Consider the following 22,910-nt stretch of genomic DNA (forward strand, 5'->3'; position numbering starts at 1 on the left):
TACCGCTTATCCTCACGAGGGTCGCGGGGGGTGCTGGAGCCTATCCCAGCTGTCTTCGGGCGAGAGGCGGGGTACACCCTGCACTGGTCGCCAGCAAATCACAGGGCACATATAGACAAACAACCATTCACACTCACATTCATACCTATGGACAATTTGGAGTCGCCAATTAACCTAGCATGTTTTTGGAATGTGGGAGGAAACCGGAGTACCCGGAGAAAACCCACGCATGCACGGGGAGAACATGCAAACTCCACACAGAGATGGCCGAGTGTGGGATTGAACCCTTGTCTCCTAGCTGTGAGGTCTGCGCGCTAACCACACGACCACCGAGCAGCCCCAGTTAGAAGTTTCAGATAATGAGGTTTGCGTATTTGGAAGTGAGCCCAGAAAGTTTGGGATGTCTCAAAACGCTCGGTTTCAGGGGGTGTTGCAAAACGGTTCCTTTGTGATGTCACAGATTTACCATGCAGCAGAATGTGATCATGTGATCATGACAGGAGGAGGAGGAGCTCCGCCTGCAGGAAGACCATCACCTCATGGTTGGATAGATTTCAGACAGATAGAACCTTTGGCTTAACCAATATCTCCAACACCTGAACATAGGTTTGGACCAACACCTGGACCCAGGGGTTGAAGAACCAGACCGAGTTATGAGTCAACGCGGGGATCCCCAAGGTCCACTACTTCTACACTCCAAGCTCCAGATCATGCTGTTAATGTTGCTGTGGTCAGTAAGACATGTTTATTCAGGGTTTGGGGGAGGGGGGAGACATGCACTGTACAATCATGGCCCCGCCCTCAATGAACATTACTAATGAAATCAAACGGTGCTGCGACACGACAGCAAGATATACATTCTTGTTGTAAAACAATAAATACATGCACATGATGGACGTTTGCTCAAAGTGTGCTGATTTACTTAGAAAGTCTTTTCCACGTGACGTCACACACAATATGGTACATTTACTGTCAATTCCCTCCACATACAGTAGAGCCTCTAAGACTGAACACAGTTTCATATCACAAACAACGGCGCAGGAAATCATCTGTTCCTGGGTCAAGCTGTGGCCATGAGAAAAGCTTTCGGCATTTTTTTTTAAAGGTGTAAAAATAAGTTATCCTCTGTCAATATAAAAAACTAAGAGCCTTAACTTAAGAACGACACCATTCTTAACTGTCACACAAGCGTAAAAAGAAGTCAAGCAGTAAAAAAACTGTAAAAAGTTGAAGCAGGGGTCTCTAAACTGCAGCCCAGGGCCAATTGCATCTTTCATCTGCTTTTTTTTTTTTTTAAATTGACCTGGCCGCATTCTAAAAATATAATTTAACACGAGCAAAATCATTTTACATGAATAAAGTCAAGATAATGACAGAAAAATGTTGGAATTTAACAAACAAAATAAAATCATGAATGATGTAATATTATGAGGAAAAATAACATCATTTTAGAAGCAGAACATTTAAAATATTTTAAAAATAATATTATGAGGAACCTTTCAGAAAATTAGATAAAGTCATAATATTAGGGAAATAAAGTTAAAATATTACAAAAAGTTAAAATAGTTGAAAAAGAGCAGAAATAGAAAAAACAGCTGTGATTTTACGAGAATAAAGTCATAGAGGTAAAAAAGTTGTATTTTGATGAGAGAAAAAAAATCACAATTTTATGAGAAAAATCTTCTAATATTGTTGGAGAAAATCAAGTCATTTGAGTAGCATAGAGTTGAAATATTAAAGCTTTTAAAAATATTTAAATATTATGAGAAAACTTTTTGGGAAAATTAGGTTGGGGAAAAACGTACGAGAATAAAGTCTAAATATTATGGGAATCAAGTCTGACATATTCCAAGTTGGAAATGTACTAATACTGTTTAAGAATAAATTAAAAAAAACAGCAAAAATGAAGTTGTGCAGTACTACAATACAATACAATAATGAGTTATAATAGGCTTTTTCACCTACAATGACAAAATCTGAGATGCAAAAGTTTATTCTTGCAATACTGTGTATATAACGTGTTAGCATATGATTTACAAAAGTTGCACCCTTTCCTTGTTCACTATGTCGCCCTGGGTGTAAAGTTTGGACACCCCTGGGTTAAAGCAATAAACTAGCCAGCTAGTCAGACCTGGATGTAAACAAGTGACAGTGTTGGAACATGCGGTAGACGGAAGATTCGTCCTTGAACGGCACGGTACGCTCACATGACGTCATGCGTCACATCCCCCCCAAAACTTGCGAACTGTACTGTTCCACTTTAGAGGCTCCACTATAAATAAAGGTTTACTGCGCAGATCGGGAGTGGAATGGTGGACAGTGTGCCAAGTGATACTCGTCTCATGCAGTGTTAAAGGTCCAAGTTTGTCCTCTGCTCCCATATTTACAGTAGTGTGTAGTAAGTAGCACACTGGCATGGTGTGTGTGTGTGTGTGTGTGTGTGTGTGTGATGTTACCTGACACAGACAGAAGCATGCATGGATACTTGGTCTAAAAGGCTCAGTGGTGGACCGCCCCCCCCCAGGATGCTAACACTGGAAGGCGTAATCATCCTTGATGTCAAATATCACTTCAAAACAACATGAGTGGATATAAAATTAAAATACAAAAACAAAGCGGGGGTGGGTGGGTGTTCCTTACAGTAACCTTCGTGGTGTTTGGACACTTTTTGGCAGCTTCAGCATCAACACTGACCAGCAGTCAGGACCATTGGGAGGCCTTCAAAGCAAAAGGAAGCAACGTAAGAAGCGTCGGGGGGTTGGGGTGGAAAAAGGGGACGCCACGACTGCTGTTCGTGGCGATTAACACGAGCAGCCCGCCTCAGTCGTCTGCGCCTCCTGCGGTTTGTCCAACTTGATGTCAATCACTGGAAGAGGCAATTAAGGAAGTGTGAGCATGACGTTGGAGGTTAGGTATTAAGAATGTAAGAGGAAGCATAGCAGTCAACACACAGCAGTCAGCCGTTTATACACTGTTGTAGCCCTTTGCTACCACAGGAGGGTGCTGTTTTACACAAAGGCTGTTATGTATTTTATGTTTTATAGACTAGATATTTCTTAATGTTGGCATTAATAAAATAACATTTACTGTATATAGTGCTGAACCATAAGTAAAAAAAAACATTCCTGTAGATGAGCTGGTAGCAGGGTGTGAAAAGGTGCATGTTTAAGTCATTTGGTAGCCAAGACCAACCTTTCTGTTTGTAAGCAGACAAGGAACCATCAAAAGTACCATCCAAGTCCAAGACATGACATCACATCAGACGTCAAATGAAAAAAAGAGCAGCCATCTTAAGTTATCTTAAGTTGGGGGCTTTGACAAAGTGAATTTACAACACCTATGTGAAAGGATACTTCCTTCTTTGCTCGTCTCCTGCATGCTTTCCATCCCGGGGAGAGCAGCAGCCACACGGCGAAACAACTGCAAAAGGAAAGAGGAAGCATACATACATCCTGCTCATTTTTGTTACAGCCGTCCTTCATGCCATGTTGCTCAATGACTAGAAGTCTCTCACCCATCAAAAAAAAAGCAGGCTTTGCTACACATCTTAAAATGCCAGCTATCCCATCTGTCAACTGTCTAAATTCCAGCATGAAGGCTGTGGCCTGGGAGGATGTTTGTGGATGTTTGTTTTTATTGTAAAATAACAACAATTGCAAAAAAAAGTAAAAATATAAAAAGAAAAAAGTTGTAACCTAACAAGAACATGTCGTAATTTTACGAGAATAACATTGTAATGTAATGAGAAAATTAAACAAGGACATTATTTAAAGTCATAATATTCTGAAAAAAAAATACATTTGTAATTTTAGAAACATTTTGTTGCAAAATAGTTAAAATGTTATCAGAATTAAGAGGAAATAAGAAAGAGATAAGAAAGAAAAAAACAGTTAAGTTAAAAGTTTACCAAAAGAAAAAAACAGCTGTAATTTTTAGAGAATAAAATCAAAATATTAAGAGAAAAAATGTTGCAATTTTACAAGAATAAACTTGTAATACTATGAGGAAAAATAAGGTCATTTTAGTAGCAAAGATGTGATTTTTTTTATTGGAATATTATGAGAAAATTTTTTAAACTAGTTTGGGGAAAACTTCATATTATTATGGGAATAAAGTCATAATATTGTGAGCAGATCGTTTACAAAGATTATTGAAGAAGTTGAAGTACTTTGCAAACAGACTTCACTTTTCATTTGAAACCCCTGCAATGCAGTATTGTACCACAACTGATATCTTCAGTTGGTAAAAAAATATATACTGGTTATATTAGTAAAAGATATTGTTAAAAATACTGTAATGTGTGACAGCTTTCTCACCTGTTTGACATTGTAACCAGTCTTGGCGCTGGTCTCTATGAACATGACGCTCAGCTCTTTGGCCCTCTGCTCGCCTTCCTCGATGCCGATTTGCCTGTCAGGGGACCGAAGAGCATCATTATCTTCATCTTCAACCACCTACACAGCTAACAAGCGTGCATGACGACAGTGGGACATCACTACTGTGTAGAATTGTGTTGTTCAAAGTGACGCTCTTGGCCTGAACACGGGACGTGAAGTCCATCTTGGCACACAACCACGCTAGGTACAAAAAGGAAGGATATTTACGTAATCAGGTGCTATTTCCAGACGCACGGGCTGAGGTTTGCTCATCATCATCATCATTGCATAACGGACACACACTGTCCGTGCCGCACGTGGTGATGTGGGACAAAAAGGTAAATTCATCACAACGTGCTGTGGTGAAATAAGAGCTTCAATCCACATCACTCCCTCCCACACAGCAATATATTTCTCACTTTTCCACAGGAAGGGAGTGGAAACGATAAAGCTGATCCAACGTAATAACACCATTGATGTAATGGAGTATAGATCAGGGGTACCACCAAGGGCCGCATACTGACTCATCAAAGACTGTGAGGACCACTTTGATATTTGAGAGTATTTCAAGAAAAAATGATGTTTTGTGCTACAGTGTTTCTCAACTTGTGCTTTGCAGAACCAGTCTGGATAGGCAGCTGACATCGAGTTAAAAATGACAATAATGCTTTATACTTTTTCCACTTTTCTGACCTATAAATGTAGTTAGAATGTTGTATTATTCTTGCGTTAAACGAAGTTTCAGATAATGAGGTTTGTGCATTTGGAAGTGAGCCCTGAAAGAAGTTTAGGATGGCTCAAAACGCTCCGTTTCAGACGGCGTTCTAACACTGGTGATTTGTGATGTCACAGAGTGCCAGGCTTCCTCGTAAGGGTGTGCGCTGTACACCACTCCCCCAAGCTCTGCTTCTCTGTTTACGGTGTTAGTAATGTCTCCAAGGTGTTTTTTTCGAGTGTAAGGGAAAGCTACATTTGTTTACAATTCCTAATGAGGAAAACATCAGGCACAAGTGGTTGGAGTTCCTGATTCCCTTCCAGTAAATGAAATGCATTTTAATCTGACACTGGACTTAATTTTATGTAAGTCATGGAGTAAAAGCGCTTGTCTGTGTAGCATTATAGCGTGTGCATAGCGTGAAACTTTGAACTGTCCAGTGTCTATGTTGTAGGCGGACATTTTAAAAACATAAATTGGTGTTTATTATCAACTCCTATACTGATTATATTCCTATAGACCTGGCTTCGCAGATAGTGGGACAACAGTGGAAGCCCTTCTGAGCACTAGAGAGTGTGACCAACCACAGCGGAGTGGCCGTGTGGGGAGGCGGGCCATGGGATGAATAAATGTTTGCGGGAAACACGAAATCAAGAAATACAGCTGAATAGGTGCAGATTACAGAAGAAAGCTTTCTGGTTATCGTGTGTAGCTGCTCTACAGGAGTCTAGGAGAATAATAGGTCCCCTTTAATATTGTACAAATTTTCCAACATTTTGACATTGGTGTAAAATTACTTCTCTATTTATCAATTTTGTGCTTTTTTAAAAGTTTCCCTGTTAAATTTGTAGAATATGTCAAGGGCTGCTAAATGGCCCCCAAGCCACACTTTGGACACCCCTGCTATACATACAGTGTAGCAGGCAGGAATAGCCATCAACTAAGTATGTAAACATGCAGTTATGATGACAAAATGTGACCTGGAGGGTTTCCTACAAACCTCTTATCTGCCAGGTCCGTCTTATTGCCTACTAGCATGATGATGACATCACTTCCTCTCTCTGTTCTCACGTCATCAATCCACTTGGACGTCTGCTGGAAAGAGTTGACGTCTGTGGAGAGAAGGCGGACAGTAGATGTCATCGTAACTCTGCGTCTTGCACCTGGTCTGCCAGAGAATAAGAAAATGTTGCCAAATTAGCAACTTTGTGGCTACATTTAGCGAACATTCACATCCCTCTTGGCTCTGTATTTCGTATTGAAACATTCAGTGTAAACCATTTTTTGGTTTTTGTAAACTTAATTTTGAAACTCAGCATTTTAATGAATTTGAATTTTGCATTTTTTTATTCAATAAAATTACAGAAAGGTTTGGTAAATAAACCAAACAAATGAACCTTCATGATAGACTTCCATTATTAACACAAACTCCACTTTGAGCACACGATGCACACTAACACATACTTGTGATGTCGTAGACGACCACGGCCACCGTGGAGTCCCGTATGTAGCTGGGGATGAGGCTCCTGAAGCGCTCTTGTCCCGCGGTGTCCCACAGCTGCAACCTCACCTGATGGTTAGAGACAACAGACACACGAGAGAGATGATACTCAGATGAACTAACTCTTTCTTACATGCCACACACACACACAACTGTGTAGTAAACGCAGTGTCTTACCGTTCGGTCTTCCAGGTACATCGTTTTCGACAGGAAGTCAATTCCAATGGTTGCCTTGTTCGTGGAGATAGGAAATCCATGGATGAGTCAACACTGAGAGCAAAAAACAGCTTTTCCACTGGAAAATACATTGTACCTTGAAAAAGGATTACATATTACAGTAAATCCTCCCGTAGCTGGGTGTCTAGTCTACAAAAGCAAATAGTCTAAAATTCAAACAATAGTGACATAACAGCTGTGGCAACATCTTTTTATTAACTCTACAAGATGGTAGTGGCAGCATCCATCCATCCATCTTCTATGCCGCTTATCCTCACTAGGATACTACATCTATTTTTAAAAAGTCATATTTGTATGTGTGGACTGAATTCTAAAATTGGTATTATTCTACAGCAGATGGCAGTAAACATTACACGTTTTCTCCTGCTATGATCGCCTCGGGTGACATGTCCCGCTTGAGCCCGAAGAAGCTCAATCCCCATATTTATATTGAACGCGGTGCAGGTACCCTACATTTATGTTGGAATAATTGTACATAAAGTTATCCTATTTTTACTATATTCTTATGACCTATTTTTACTATATTCTTATGACCTATTTTTCTTCTGACCTACAAACATTTCGTATCACCCACATAACAAAGTAAGATTAACTCTGTACATGTGTTTCATATCACTCACATAACAATGTAAGATTAATGCTGTGACGCCTGCACTTGTGGTGTACATCATGATTAAGGGAAAACAGAACATGACAGAACATTCCTTAGCAGATAGTTTTAACACCCTCAGGGGACATAGGCACGGGTCAGGAGTAGATATGACCTCAAAGGGTATGTGTGTGTGTGTGTGTCCGGAGAATCACATGCCAAGGATGAGATATCTACACATATGGATAACATGTTGTGCAAAGAAACTGGTTTTAACTAGAATGATTAAACCCCCCTTCCCTCAGCTATTTGATTGTACAGGGCCTTCCTTCAATAAAAAGGCAAGAGGGCAGGAACTGCTTCAGAGTGAGGTGGCGAATTGTTACTGAACGGTTCCTGATCACTCTCCTTGCAAGTAAAAAGAAACTCATCTCTCTGCGTCTTCTTTTGTACAAGCAGTGTTTTTCTACAAGTGTCGGGGTTTGAACCTGACATTTTAGCTCATGAACGGTCACATTTGTCTCCTGTATACAGGAAGTGTGGTGTGCTTCCATGTTAGGCAGTGCAGCAAAGTGCCTAGTGCCCGCTTGGACATCAGCAGCTCGATCACGCGTTGGTTTCCTTGGCGATGCCAGCCACCGCCACGGACTGAGCGAGGCGGTGGCTGGCAAAAAGACAAGTGCATTACACTCAGTCTGATCATGCTCTCTGCTCTGACAATCGGTGTGTATCTTCACGAAGTGGCACAAAAAGCACAACACTATCCTGGACGGGGTGTGGCAGATTGATGTCTTCCTGCCACAGGAGTGCATGCCAGATGAATCCTAATAAATCTGTGTGTGTGACAGAGGTTAAACTTGCTCATAATCCTGTACATCTGACAGCACAGCAACTGCTAAATCAACTTCATATAAAAGGTGACGTTGTTGACTTGACAGCTGTATCATCATAGAAGGGTTTTCAGGTTCTTTTTGGCCCAGTTCTTAAAAATAGAACGGCACATAGGCGACTACACATGAACACATTAGACTGGAGTCAATTATTAATAATCTTTTGAAAGATTAACAAGCACACGTCGTCGGGGAGGCTGGCTTGGGGCCCATTCTGCTCGATGGATTTCATGATATTTAACCAACATAAGCATAGTATAAACATTCCGGGACTCTTTGAAATTAAGTTGCTCAATATTACCTTTAAGGACACATGTGTGAGGTCATGTAATTTGTGTATTTCTCAGGAAAAAAATATATAAGCCATACAAAATTAGTTCAATCAGTCAATCTAAAGGCAGTGTTTCCCAGACACTCATTTATTTACATTTGGTGCTACCTGTTCGCCATAATCGCTCAGAAACACAAATTCTCCTCAGTAAATCACCACCTCATTGCGGTGGAGGGGTTTGAGTGATCCGGGGCTATATGTCCCCGGTAGGGTCTCCCAATGCAAACAGGTGACTAGGATCTAAGAGTGATTCAGAAGACCCTATGAATAAAAACCAGAGGAGGGACCGCCTGGATGTGGGACACTAGGGTATCAGTGATGGGGTCGACCCCCATGGGAGCCGGCCGAGCCCAGCCTCGAGAAGCGCCCCGGGATCTCCTCCCTGTAGACTCACCACCTGCGGAGGCAATCATAAGGGTCCGGTGCAATGTGCTTCGGACGGTGGTTGAGGGCGGGCGCCTGGGCGATCTGCTTCTTGACACAAGGAGCCCGAGCTTGTGCGAGAGGTTGAGACATTCCGACTAGACGTAGTCAGACTCACTTTGACCCACAGTTTGGATTCTGGAATCAAACTCCTCATGAGGTGCCGGACCTTGCTCTACTCTGGAGTTGCTGTAGGGGAGAGGCTGCAAACTAGTGTGGGTGTATTAATAGTCCCTTTGGCTCAGTGCTTCTGTGTTGGAGTCATCCCCGGTGAACGAGAGTGTCACTTGGGGAAAGGGTCCTGATTGTCGTTTAGTTGTTGGACTTCTGTGTGAACCACAATTTGTCCATAACAAACATTATGTTATAACATAAGGATGTCCACAAGTGCACTTGGCACCAGGACCCCTTAGGACACAGGTCTATGATCGACTATCATCAGACCACATTGTGCGGACATATGTGTGAAGAGAGGGCCTGAGCTGTCAACTGATCACCACCTGATGTGAGATAGCGAGCAAGGATGCCGGACAGACCTGGGAGACCCAAAATGTCTATGGGTGGGGGGGTTGAGTTTTCAACTCTCACCTCCGGCATGGCTTTACCAGCATCCCAAGGGAGGACGAGAATATTGAGTCGGAATGGGCCGTATTCTGTGCTTGCATTGCTGAGGTGATCGAAGCTGTGGCCCCATGGTGGTCAGTTCCAGTCGTGATAAGAGACACGCAGCTAAATCCGACGTGCAAAGTAGTGACAAGGCATGACTTTACAGTGGGTTCCTTGCATATTCGCAATTCAGCTTTTGGTAAAAAAAAAAATTCTCAGAAAATAGAACCTTCTTTCCACAGAAAACAAGACAATGTAACGACATGAAGTCAGTGTCAGACAACTACCGAAGCACTACTGTAGCTGCGGCTTTAACACAAGTCATCATATGATTGTACATGCAGTAGTTTTGACATATACTGTACGAGTGCTATATCCATATCTTGTGGTGATGCTCTTATCCATGTGTATATGTTTGAGTCGATGTGGCCATGCTTGAATGACAGCTGCTGTGTGGCTTCCTTTCCTCCCTCAGGCTTTCCGCATGTTCAGCCAGCCAAGAAGACTCCTGCCTCGCTTTCTCTTGGCCGGGCAGACGGCACTTGACGGGAGTCAAACAATCTGGCTCATCTTTCTTCGATGCCCTCGATGGGTCTCCAAAAGTATGGCTGCTTTACTTAAAGGCCTCAGCTTCGTTTGAAAGCAGCGGCGTACAGTCTCAGCTAATCCTTCCACCAAGGACAGGCTTCTTATTCTTGTTGGATAGCACAAGCAGCAGTGTGAATATTTTAGTAAACACTTGAAGGTCACATCACCTGCAGGGCTGCCAGTCAAGCAGCATTAAGACACCCTATGAATAAAAAAATCATTTGGATTTGATATGTGCCTGCAAAGCACACAGTATATTGAAAAATAGACTACAGGGTGTTAGCAGGAAAGCAGCCTACGGTTCCTCCCAGGCTTCTTTATCATCTACAATAAAGCAGAGCAGATGCTCTATGGGGACATTATTAAAGAAAGCAGATGCTATCTGGCCAGCATCCGTCTGCCCATTGAAAGCAGGGTTATGTTGAGGGATGATCTCTGTGTGTCACCACGAGGACAAGGCAGTGGCCATTTGTCTGCAAAGCCACGCTCCCTTAAATTGGCCGCACCATGATGGCCGCTGTGTTTCTCCTCCATTATTTATCCAGCCATTTAGGTCAGCAGCAGCCTTGGAGTGAGACATACTGGAGGCGACCACGTTCATGGCATTCTTTAGGGGGGGCGGTCTCAAGCTTATCTTTGGACCGCTGGAAGTAGATTCTGGGTGAGTACTCCACAAAAACGGGTTTCACTGGATTAATTGGCTCCAGACGCAACTGTGATAAGTGAATTTCCATGAATGTTTTCATAGTTAGAGAATACAAAACCTGCTATGATCTTCTAAATATAATTTTTAACATTATTAGAGCCCTCTAGACATGAAATAACACCCCTATAGGAACCTTTACACTCCTATTACCCAATAATAAAAGCCATTTAAGACATAAATAAGAATCGTACTTGTGTGCCAGGGGTCATGGGTTAGGGTCACAGCAGTAGCTTGTTCTGAGAACACTTACACCCACTCATGCTGTTTGCTCCTGCTTGTATTTTAGTTCATTTAGACATTTGAGTACATAAGAATGCTTAATTTACTCCATAAATACATAATATGTGTTAAAATGTGTGTTTGTATGCAGCCTAATATACCTATTATACACCCTTATATATATATATATATATATATATATACATATACTATGTATCGTTTTGACCAATAATAGACCATATTCAACCGCAAAACTACAAAAATAAATAAATAAATTATAAAATAATATACTTAATATATACTTAATACTTATACTTATATAAACTGTGATTTTGAACCCACAATATTATTGTATTACAAGACATATATATGTAATAGAAATAAAAAAGTACTGTGGATTCGCTGGAAGTGCCTCCGGCTTCCCAGCATTTGTTTAGTGAGGAGCTGCTAAAGTTACATGTTTGGAGTTAGCATTGTTGCCCTTTGTGTCTTTACTTGGCTGTGATAAGCGGGAGGCCCAGAAGAAAGTTGGCAGAATCAAAAGATACTCCATTTTCTTTGTTTTGTTGGGCGTAAAACTTGCTCTATAATACTGTGAAGTATTACATCTTAAAGACTTTAAAGATGTGGTGCCCTTGGCATTTGTTTTTGATCCTGTAGTGTTTTTGTAGGTGCCTGCACGTTGTGTTTGAGGGTGCTCGTGTGTGTTTGGAGCGTCCCTGTCAGCCAGCATGTCATGTGGCTGGAAATGATGACATATGCTGTCCCTGCACAAACATTTATCTCACTGAAGTATTAATTAAAAAGATGCATTACACCTTTGGTTGGTCTTCAGGCTGCAGTCGTACGAGTGAGAACCAATTGCATCGTTTGTCATGGACAGCAACTGGAAGACAACAAACCTCCTAATATTGTCTCTGAATGAACTTCTTTATTCAGGAAACGTGTGTTTTATTTGCCAGTGAGTTGTTTTCTACACGTTACGTAGCTCCTACCAGCCATGCATACTGTATACCCCATGTGACCACCAAGTTGAACAAGGTCGGAAAGGCTTTGTGAGGTTTATTCCAAATCCTTTTGATTACGATGTAAGTAGATATAAGAAGCTTCTATTAGGAGATTTTGCATTTAAAGGGAAAAAGAGTCTTTTGTGTTGTTTCTGCTTTGAAGATGAACGATGTTACAGCTCAAGAAGCACAAAGGTTTTATGTCTTATCGAGGGACAATACAATAAAAAATCAGTGTACAGCTTTCTACACGACCCTCATGTAGAAAATGAATGAATGGTTGAAAACGCTTAATTTAGGCAAAATAGAGAAAATGTCCCTATATTTGCATATTTTTGACTAATATATCGTGGGCTGTATCGAACCCACAAAGCAGCATGATTTATTAAATGTGATAAAGTGAAGCCACAACATTTGAAACAAGGAGTGGCGAAGGATTATTTTATAACGATGTGAATGAATGGCTCCATCCGGTAGATGGAGATCGTAAGTCTTCATTGTTGTCACCGCCATTTATGCAAATTAGATGATGCCGTCTTCATCTAGCACCCCGGTTCTTTCATAGTACCTCCATGATGCTACACAAGCTGTACACTGACTACTCCATGGCAAGATGTTTAAAAGCTGTGCGGCACCCACCTGGTACGTGTTGTCAAAGCTGTCATACATGAAGCGTGTGATCAGGGAGGTCTTTCCAACTGCAAGGAGAAACAAAAGATGTCGTTAACGAGGAGGCGTGACAAGAAGACGCCCGCTCAAACCGGCAGCCGAGGGAGCTCATTAGCGTTGTTGGCCGTTCAGTCCAAATGACTGGAAGGGAAAAGACTTGCAGGATGACGGGAGGTCAACTGTTGTATGTGCTACACATGCTGGATGAAGATCCATAAATTAGTACTATCATAATACATGAATGTTTACTGAGCAGTGACTTGATCATTTCGGGAATGAATCATTCGACGTGACTTAGTCACTGCTACATAGATGGTCTTCATTTAATGAGTGCACGCAGCATTCATCAGCGCTGACATTCTTAAGAGTACACTGGCATACATTTTTATAACAAATGTGAATAAAGTTTCAACAGAGACTCACTTTCAGATTCTTAGCAGGCATCATCAGCGTCAGTGTTGAATTCACAAGTCGTGTAATGAGCTCCAAAGCATCTTAATCAAGGAGACTAATTACTTGGCTTTCATAACCGCAGTGCTGAATCTGATAAAGACTAGTAGATAATGATTATGCTTATGATGCCTTGCTAACGTTATCAATGCATCATCTGGTTCACTTAATGATGCCCTACTTTAGATAAACACACAAGACAATTGAGTAGGATCCAGTGATTGCTTATAGTGCGGAAATTAAAATAATACACTAGGCGGTGACTGTTAGCGATAGATAAGAAGCGTCAAGGCATCAGCAATATCATCAAGGCTTGTATCAGACAGTATGGGCGTGCTTTTGAGCCAAACTGTAGCATCCACTGGTGTTTCCCATGGTGTTTTTAACAAAAAATTCCAATAAATTGAATTAGGGAAAAAAAATAATATAAAAAAAAGAAAAAAATGTGTCTTTTATTTGATTATTTCCAGGCTTTTGCAGGCCTCATAAAATGACATGGCAACCAAATGAGCAACTATGTGTATGAAACAAAGCAAGTAAATCTACTAGCATGTCGCATGTGCAACCAACTTTGTCCCTCATTTTATTACCATGAGCATGAAAAATAGGAAAATGTGAAGCCAACTGACCAGTCTAAGCCTATCGATGCCAGCGTGTGTGATCACATTTCAATCACATTCGATCAGCTTTTCTAGCATTTTTGTTTACACATTTTGCCTGGCTTGGTTAGTGCGCAGACCTCACAGCTAGGAGACCAGGGTTCAATTCCCACCCTCGGCCATCTCTGTGTGGAGTTTGCATGTTCTCCCCGTGCATGCGTGGGTTTTCTCCGGGTACTCCGGTTTCCTCCCACATTCCAAAAACATGCTAGGTTAATTGGCGACTCCAAATTGTCCATAGGTATGAATGTGAGTGTGAATGGTTGTTTGTCTATATGTGCCCTGTGATTGGCTGGCGACCAGTCCAGGGTGTACCCCGCCTCTCGCCCGAAGACAGCTGGGATAGGCTCCAGCACCCCCCGCGACCCTCGTGAGGAAAAGCAGTAGAAAATGAATGAATGAATGAATTTTGCCTGGCTCTCACTTTATTCTGTCTCTCAGCAAAGTAATGTTTTTTTTTAAACCACTGTGACCTTTTATCTTTTAAACAAAGAAGCAATGTGGTTCAATTCATTTGTCCCACAGGGAAACGATCAAATTACACAATATAAAGGTAAAAAAAACAAGCCATTTGGTTGGCCTTGTGTGTGAAAAGAGGGCGGTATCAGAGTTAAAAGTATTTATCAGTAACACGGTGAAAATAAGAGCAAATGTGAATGTTAACTTTGCAAGTCCATTTCGGTGTGCGGACCTAAATCTTCTGCTTAGGCTCCTAAAATTTCAAGTTAGGGACCACCCTGCCCCCAGAAAAAAAAAAACTGTCAGAGGTGCCACAATCGGGTTTTGGATGTGTGTTTGTCTTGATACTAGAATTTAGTCGGCTATAAAATGTATGTAACTCGGCCTGTCAGGACATCAAATTTGGATTGATACCACTGACAACAATTTTGGAGACCATTCTGTAATTAATGTGACAGATGACATAACAACGCGAGGACATTGTATCAAAAGCAATAAAGTCTCGTTTATCAGGAGTATTTAACATTGTAATTCAAATGTCAAGAGCTTTTAAATTAAATAAGTTGAACAAACATAAATAAGACCCTAATGAAAATAAATAGGACTATCAGTCTCCATTAGCAAAAATTTGTAAAACTCACTCCTGAACAGGAAGGCTCAACATGTAGCGAACGGCACAGTGAGTGTGCACCATTTTGCGCTTTTTTCTTTATATTTACTTTGCTGACTGACAAGATGATTAGGTCTGTGTTCCTGCGCTCTCCTTTCTCATTGTTTAAAACCCCAATAATCCTACACTGAGGCCGTGGCAGTTGAAAAGCATTTTAGCATATGCCGCTCACAAGGCTAACATGCTGCTAGCCAAGGTAGTCCCCGCCTCTACGTACATTCATTCCACTGTAGCACCAACACTCACTGACAGCAACAGAGTGAACCCTCTAACATTAAACTTTCATATCAAGGCGGGGGCCTCAAACTAGTGTCCTGCGGACCACATTTGGCCCGCGGGCCGCGTGTTTGAGACCCCTGCATTAAGGAGTGGAATAGGAGAACCCAAACGTTGCCGACCTTAGCATAGCCATGGGAGCTAAAGTGCTAATATTACATTTACATAAGTTAGCCTTAATAAAAAACTAATGATCAAACGTACATATCACACATATAGTATGTAGCTGATGGACAGCTTCATTTTGAGATGTGTAGCAAAGCCTGTTATTTTTATATTTTGACAAAGTGTTAGGTGTATACATAGGGTGTCTCATCTAGCTAATAACATGAACAAGGTGCAGATGCAGTCATGATAAATTTAGCAATTTTAGCGATCTTTTCCTTGGTCTGGCTTTTCTTTTCATGTGGCGACCGAGGGTAGGAAGCATGACGTCACCACAGCCAGGGTTAGCGAGGACGAAGTTATATAAAGCACCTGAATCTTTAACATCATGGAGCTGACCTGAAAAGTCAACATCACATTTTCTATTCATGTTATCTGCTGCTACAGGAATGGCAGTGTTGATGCTAGCCAAGTGTACACAATATAAACAACAGATCTCACAAAGCGTCAGACGGCAGGCTCGGATCTGATTAAGTCTCCATGTGATGCGGCAAGGCAACATGAGGGACAATTAGCGGGAAGAATCATGCACCTGCGACAGGAGGCGGCTCAATTTTTATGCCGTGTTAAAGCACCCCCCACCCCCACCACACACACACACAAAGAGTGGGCTTTTTCATGTGTGAAGTATGAAAGTATTAAACGAGCTTGTTAAGAAATCTTTCATTGTACATGGACAAGCAAGCCTTCCGTACACACACGGAACACACTTCCGTGACCGCCCTTCAAAATATAAATAGGAGCGCCTTTTGTCCAATGTCTGCGTTAACAAAACAAGTCATGTCATAAAAATATCTTCCATATGCAGTTGGAATTGCATGGGTGACTACATATTCCATCATCACAAGCACAGGCATTACAGTTGGTTGAAGATTTAGTAGCAATGTGTTCTTACCAATAAATAAATGTGATTTACAATTTCAGTGTTCAAAGTGCATTTCATGAACTAAAACTAACAATGACCCCCTTATTTTCTCCAATTTAAACAATAAAGTGGTGTCTGAAGTGAGAAAAGCCAAGACTAACATCACCAAGGTCAATGAAAAGACTAATGGCAACATTATTAAGTGTGGCAACACAGAAATAAACTAACTCACGCAAGCAAACACACTTTAAAATAAATTGCCTCAAAGTATGTAACAAAGTTATTGATCATACTGAGCTGAGTCATCGCCTGATTAATTCCACCGGGATTGCACAGACTTTTTTGACATAAAAATATCTCATAAATATCTCATGATAAAGTATTCTTGGATCGAAAGAAAGCCTTTAATACTGTCAGTCATGGTATTCTACTTCATAAACTAAATCAATTCAATATGTCAGTTGTTGCGTTGAAATGGTCCAAATCATAGCTGGGGGCTATGTATTTTGTAAAAATAAAAAACTTACACAGATTTTTTCCCATCGAAAATAAATAAAACAGATGGCTCATATCACTGGAGAAATTAGTTTTCTGGCTTCTGGCTTATCCAATGTTATTGTGATGTCCACATCAAATAAACAATTTAAAAAAATGTAAATGAAGACAAATTAAAGAATTCACTATAAAACTCATCAAGAAAAATATAAAAACAAATTGAAGATTTTTTGCGAAAATTATAAAAAAAAAAAACAGACAAATTTAATAATTAATTATATTCTAAATTCTTAATTTAAAAAAGTAAAAATATAAACAGAAAAATTAATTGCTGAATTCTTTAAAAATGTAAATACTTTTTTAAATTAAAACTGTACATAAAGAAAAAAAAAACAGAAAAAAACTACTTGCTAATGCAAATTAATTTTTTAAATTAAAACTGTAATAAGATTATATTATGTAGTTTAATATACAACAATATTAAATATAATTCAAATGAAGACAATATTTATGTATATTAGAGTTATTATTCTAATTGGAAATCACGGAAATATAAATGTTATTGTCAGTTCCAGGATCAAACTGTGGCCCTCATTTCTAACTGTATAGGTAATGCTGTATGGCTTACTTTAAGGCTGACTCTCCATGTTTTTGATGCGTGTCTGCAGTGAGATGTCAGTGTTACATATTCCTGTCCGGTCTGTCTTGCCAACGCTGCTGAATCACGGGAGCAATATGCTGCACTGCACAAGGTCCACTCGCTCGTCAAAGGCATCAATCAGCGTGTCTGCAGGAAGTGGCGGCCTGAGCACGCTAACATTTCCCCACCACAGAGGCGGATATAGATTAGATGAGGCGACACGTTGAAGCTCTCAAACATCCTGCAGCTTTTTCACGAGCCTATTGATTGTGTTTTATGCCTTTCTTGCTCTTGAAGCACAAAACTAGCTTCAATCGGCTTCCTGGCCCTGATGTGTAGCTATAAGAACACACGTGGGTGACACTTTGATGACGTCAATTAGGAGGAGGTGGTGGTTTGATGATGGAATGTCATTTGGTGGTTATTAACCTTCGACCTGCAGAGCCCATCAGTCATGTAGGAGAGATTGCATTAGTGCTGCAAATGAAATGAACATTCTTTCCCACCAGGAATGTGGAACGTTTCCAACAAAGCCGCTGTTTAAAAATTCATGACATGCAATGACTTGCAAATCCCCTTTGACCTTTTAAATGATGAGGGCTTCCCCTTGCCAAAGTCCGTAAAGTCTGCATATACAGTATGTATATATATGTGGTATATATGCTGGCATATAATATACATATGTGACCAAATACAAATAGATTATTTGAATTAAAATTGTGGTTAACTGTGATATTTCCGTGAAGTATGATTCCTTATTTATAATCAAAAACATCTTTATGACCTTCTAAATTTTTGATGCTGCCTTCTAAATAGTTGCCAACATTTTCAGAGCCCTCTAGACATAAAATAGCACCCCCTTAGTCACTTCTACACTCGTATTCCCCAATATAATACAGGGTCAGGACACATTGGTTGGTTAAATAAAAGACAAATAAAGTAAAGAAACAGTGTATTTTTGAAAAATATATATAATGCAATTTTTTTCATATAATGCCATTTTGCTTCATTTCTTTTTAAGTTGCTTCCATTAATTGGACTGGTGAGAATCCCGCTTTCATTGTGGAAACAAATGAATCTGTAACTACGTTTCGTTTGCACTTCAATCTTGGTAGACATGATCCCGTACCAGCTGGAAACACCATCTTGTTATGGGTTACCAACTTCAGAGCTACTGGATCTGCACTGAAACAAAAATCAACCGTCCAACCTCCCACCGCCAGAACTGATTTAATTTTTCAAACAAAAATGAAACAGAATGGCATTATATGTACTTTTATAATTGTACTTGTATATGTACTACACTTTTTCGTTTCTTTACTTTATTTGCCTTTTATTTAACCTACAATTGGGTCAGATCCTTTTGCCTGACCCTGTAGATGTAATATGAGATAATAAGACATAAACAAGCCTCCTGCTCATGTGTGCTCCAGTAAATGTCTTCCGGAAGTGTGGACAGGAAGTGAGTTTTAGCTGGATTACGGCCACAACAGTAGCCCGTATTATTATTATGATTGAGATTATGTTATTATTATGCTTATTGTGGGATCATTCAAACCTGCAATTAAAGGCTGTTGTTGCAAACATCAAATCTGGGTCATGTGTCACTAGTGACGCCTCGTGACCAGATTACAATACAACATTTTAATCATCTTTTAGTGCCTTATCTATTTGTATTTTATTCATTTTTATGCTTGAAAAGGCTTAATTTAGGCCAAGAATTCTTAATAACAGACTGTAGTCAAGCACTAAACAGTGGTAATTTATAAACTAATTCATTTAATACTTTTACTAATTAAAGCCCTGGCAGATGGCTCTCTCCACAGGACCAAAGTCGCTGTCAGTTGAGTTGTCAAGAAGTATGTCAAATCTCCGTTGCCAGCGACAAAAGAGAAGTTACCCTGGCATGCTTCTTCCGATCTGCAATTAATTGCCATTAATTATGAGTTAACTGTTGTCAAAATGTGATTAATCGTGATTTTTGAATGTGGCTTACTTCAGATACTTCCTTTCTTTTCGTGTGGATGTTAATCTTTTTGGAACAAGTGTCATTGGTTGGGGGGGAAAAAAAAGCCAAAGAAAAAGCATAACGGTTGTGCTCAGATTTTGGCTTCTAATGTGGCGAGAGACCTAAAATAAGCCCACAGTTCTTCAATCGGTTTCTCCGGGCTTCACCAACCCAACATTCAGTTCAAGAAACAAACGGCCGTCACATAATAATGGCGGTCCAAACTGCTGCTGCTAAATTCGAACAGCACAAGATTCCTCTCTGAAGACATAACGTCCTCATTTGTGCTGCCTTGAGGATGCCATGTACACATTCAAACAAGTGGGTCCCCTCGTGGGCCTGCCAGCGACTCATGTCTGCTTACCCCAGGCTAGTGCTAACACAATGAGGCCAACGTGGCGTCACACCTGGCTTGACTTGTTAATGTTTCCTCAAAATGTGTGTGTATGTGTTGTTTAGCCTGTAGTCACAAATCCCCATTAGACCACATTGGAGCTCAAATTGATTTTTGCCAACACGGAAGCCTTTGTTGGAGTTTGCCGGCATGTTCATCCATTATTCAGAACTACTGGAAAACGTGTGTACGTCTACGCCGATAATAGTACACATTCGACACATGTCATTTATCAACAAAGCATTTAGCAACAAAACCGATGCTGTAATCACCGCAAGGAGCACATTGCCCGATCAGCATAAATGAGCTGATGTGGTCATTGTACACAACAGTACGGGCAAGTTGTCGCACACTGAAAAGCAACACTTCATATATATATATATATATATATATATATATATATATTAAAATGAACATGAAAAAAATTAACATGAACATGAGTCTCTCTCGTTTCTGTGCATTCTAAAGATATACAAACAGATAAAAACAGATAAAACAGGCTGTGAATAATGCATGTAATAAGACGCACCTAGTCCGCCTTCTTCTTCTTCTTCTTTCTCTTTGGGCTTTTCCCTTCAGGGTTCGCCACAGCAAATCAATCTCCTCCATCCAACCCTGTCTTCTGCATCTGTCTCTCTCACACCAACTACCCTCATATCCTCCTTCACTACATCCATAAACCTCCTCTTTGGTCTTCCTCTACGCCTCCGACCTGGCAGCATCCTTCTACCAATATATTCACTATCTCTCCTCTGGACATGTCCCAACCATCTCCAAGGCCTCTAATATTAATGTCCCTCTGATGTACTCCTTCTCGATCCTATCCATCCTGGTCAGTCCCAATGAGAACCTCAGCATAATGTAACCTGCAAGCGACAGCAACATCGTTATTATTATTATTACCATTGTTTTATGCCAAAGAATTACCCTACTGCCGTAATGACACCTCGTCTTGCCACACCACACCAGCCAGCTAGCAACTAGCTTCAACCCACACTCGCTCACAACACCTCAGGCATGAACTTTTCCTGAGTTCGGAAAAGTTAATGTTAGGTTTTGTGTTCGTTTCTATGTTGTGAAACCAGTGCACCCAGGAAGGAAGTTCCGGTATTGGTTAAAATGACCAAAGTATGGCAAAATACATGTTATCATGAATGTTACTACATGGTTATAAAAGGATACCGTCTTGTTGGAGCCTTTTGGCCGTTGTTTTAATAGCGGGCTTTGTACAAAGGCGGTGCCGTCATTACCTGTCTCGTTTTAGCTGTTTTTATATCTTAGAACACAGAAAAGAGAAAGACGTGTCTCACATAGGGATTATGGATGATGAGCCAGATTCCCCCCCACCCCACAAAAGGGCAGTTTCAGTTTTTTTTTAAAGTAAGCAGACATTGATTTTATGAATCACATTCATACAGTGGTTCACTTATTTTTATGATGATTAAACAACAGTATCAAGCTTTAGTATCTATGCATATATAACAGTATCTATGTTTCCATATGGGACTTAAAACAATGCCTTTAAAGTGAAAATCCTCAGTTTGACCCTGGAACAGATTATATCCATAGTTCCTGGATGGATTGCAGGGGAGCTTGATTGGGTTTAATTTTGTCTTCTTATTGAATACATGTTCAGGTTCTTATTTACAGGCATGTTTTAGGTATATTAGATGGTTTTTCACCTTGATACATGACTTCTTTTTGTTTAGATAACTCATAATTAATGCTCATGCCACACAGAGAGATTCGAACCCAGATAATCCCGATCTCCTGACTGGGTGGCCTACATGCTGACCGGCCTCATACATAAAATATATGACATAATTTAAAATAGTATGACAATGTGGTGTGAATGGTTGTTTGTCTATATGTGCCCTGTGATTGGCTGGCCACCAGTCCAGGGTGTATCCTGCCTCTTGCCTGAAGACAGCTGGGATAGGCTCCAGTAAGCCCGCGACCCTCGTGAGGATAAGCGGTCGAAAATGAATGAATGCATGTATAAATTGGAAGTACAATGAAAAAATATGATATAAAAATCTATAAATACATACACCATCTGGCCCTGGTGAGACCAACTTGTCACAGACGACAGTTAGGGCAATGGAGATGTGAGGGCCCTCAGGACAGCCTGGAGGATCAAGGACCAAGTGGAAGCTTGTGAAAGGTGCTGAAGTGAAGGTCCATTTTGGATAGAAATGGAGCCCTCCTTCTCAAGTTCTATCATGGCTGACTGACAAGCAGGGTGTGTCTCAGCACACACACACACACAACTTGCTTAGTCTATCCACAGCATCATCAACATCTGACCTCCATTCCACTCCATCACATGCTAATGGGAAGCAAACACAAACAGCTAGCTCAAACATACATAATGAAGCGACATGAGACGTAAAAGATATACACACACAGCTTATTCACCCTCACAAAACTAAGAAACACAGCTTAAACATCTCTAAGGACATGTCCCTCACTTGTTAAATGACTAGGGAGCTCGTACCTCAAAGATGAACTTGGTGACCCGCTAGCAGGTGCATAAAAAAACGCGTCATCACGTGACTACCAAAACCAACCGGAAGTTTCCCCAAAGGAGGTAAAAAAAAAACATCTTACCACTCTGCTCCCCCAGAAAGACGAGTTTGAATTTCCGTAAAGGGTTCCCAAAGTCGCTGGCCAGGGACATGTTGGCGAGGAGGAAGGGCGGCTGTAGACGCCGGAGGACGTGATGAGAAGCAGTTGGACGGTGGAGATGCTGGAGGAAAAAAGGCGGGTCGGGTTGCCTCCTTTCTCTCTCGGTGATGGTGACAAGCCGCCGATGAACCCGGCTGTGAGGCTCCGGGTGTTTGTGGGACTTTTTTTTTCCTCTCCCCCCCAACCCACACAACTTGGAGGCATCTGCGCATGCGTCATCTCCGGCTTTCTACGAAGCTCTCCGAAGAATTGCTAGCCGAACTATGAAATGACGTCATCTAAAG

At 40.8% G+C, this 22,910-nt stretch overlaps 1 protein-coding gene across 3 annotated transcripts; it reads right to left on the reverse strand.

Annotated features, from left to right (window-relative positions):
• Window positions 1-722: 722 nt before the first annotated feature.
• Window positions 723-22,832, reverse strand: rab6ba (RAB6B, member RAS oncogene family a). 3 transcript variants are annotated; one of them, XM_058072400.1, is made up of 8 exons: window positions 22,549-22,832; window positions 12,828-12,886; window positions 6,770-6,823; window positions 6,556-6,661; window positions 6,092-6,203; window positions 4,317-4,410; window positions 3,354-3,420; window positions 723-2,866 (listed from the first exon to the last, which is right to left on the reverse strand). In XM_058072400.1, the coding sequence occupies exons 1-8, from the start codon at window positions 22,616-22,618 to the stop codon at window positions 2,802-2,804; spliced, it is 627 nt and encodes a 208-aa protein (XP_057928383.1). In that variant the 5' UTR covers window positions 22,619-22,832; the 3' UTR covers window positions 723-2,801. The 3 variants fall into 3 exon arrangements, with proteins under 3 accessions (XP_057928383.1, XP_057928381.1, XP_057928382.1); XM_058072398.1 differs by lacking the exon at window positions 22,549-22,832 and adding an exon at window positions 22,436-22,459; XM_058072399.1 differs by lacking the exon at window positions 22,549-22,832 and adding an exon at window positions 21,990-22,372.
• Window positions 22,833-22,910: the final 78 nt, after the last annotated feature.

Source organism: Doryrhamphus excisus, chromosome 5, assembly GCF_030265055.1.
Source record: "Doryrhamphus excisus isolate RoL2022-K1 chromosome 5, RoL_Dexc_1.0, whole genome shotgun sequence".
Lineage (NCBI taxonomy): Eukaryota > Metazoa > Chordata > Actinopteri > Syngnathiformes > Syngnathidae > Doryrhamphus > Doryrhamphus excisus.

Bases quoted from the DNA above. Each gene is read 5' to 3' on its own strand.
- rab6ba (XM_058072400.1), bottom strand. From the start codon at position 22,618: ATGTCCCTGGCCAGCGACTTTGGGAACCCTTTACGGAAATTCAAACTC. The intron at 12,887-22,548 runs GTAAGATGTTTT...TTCTCCTTGCAG, and splicing joins CTTTCTGGGGGAGCAGAGTG to TTGGAAAGACCTCCCTGATC. The intron at 6,824-12,827 runs GTGGGTGCCGCA...TCCACGAACAAG, and splicing joins GCTTTGACAACACGTACCAG to GCAACCATTGGAATTGACTT.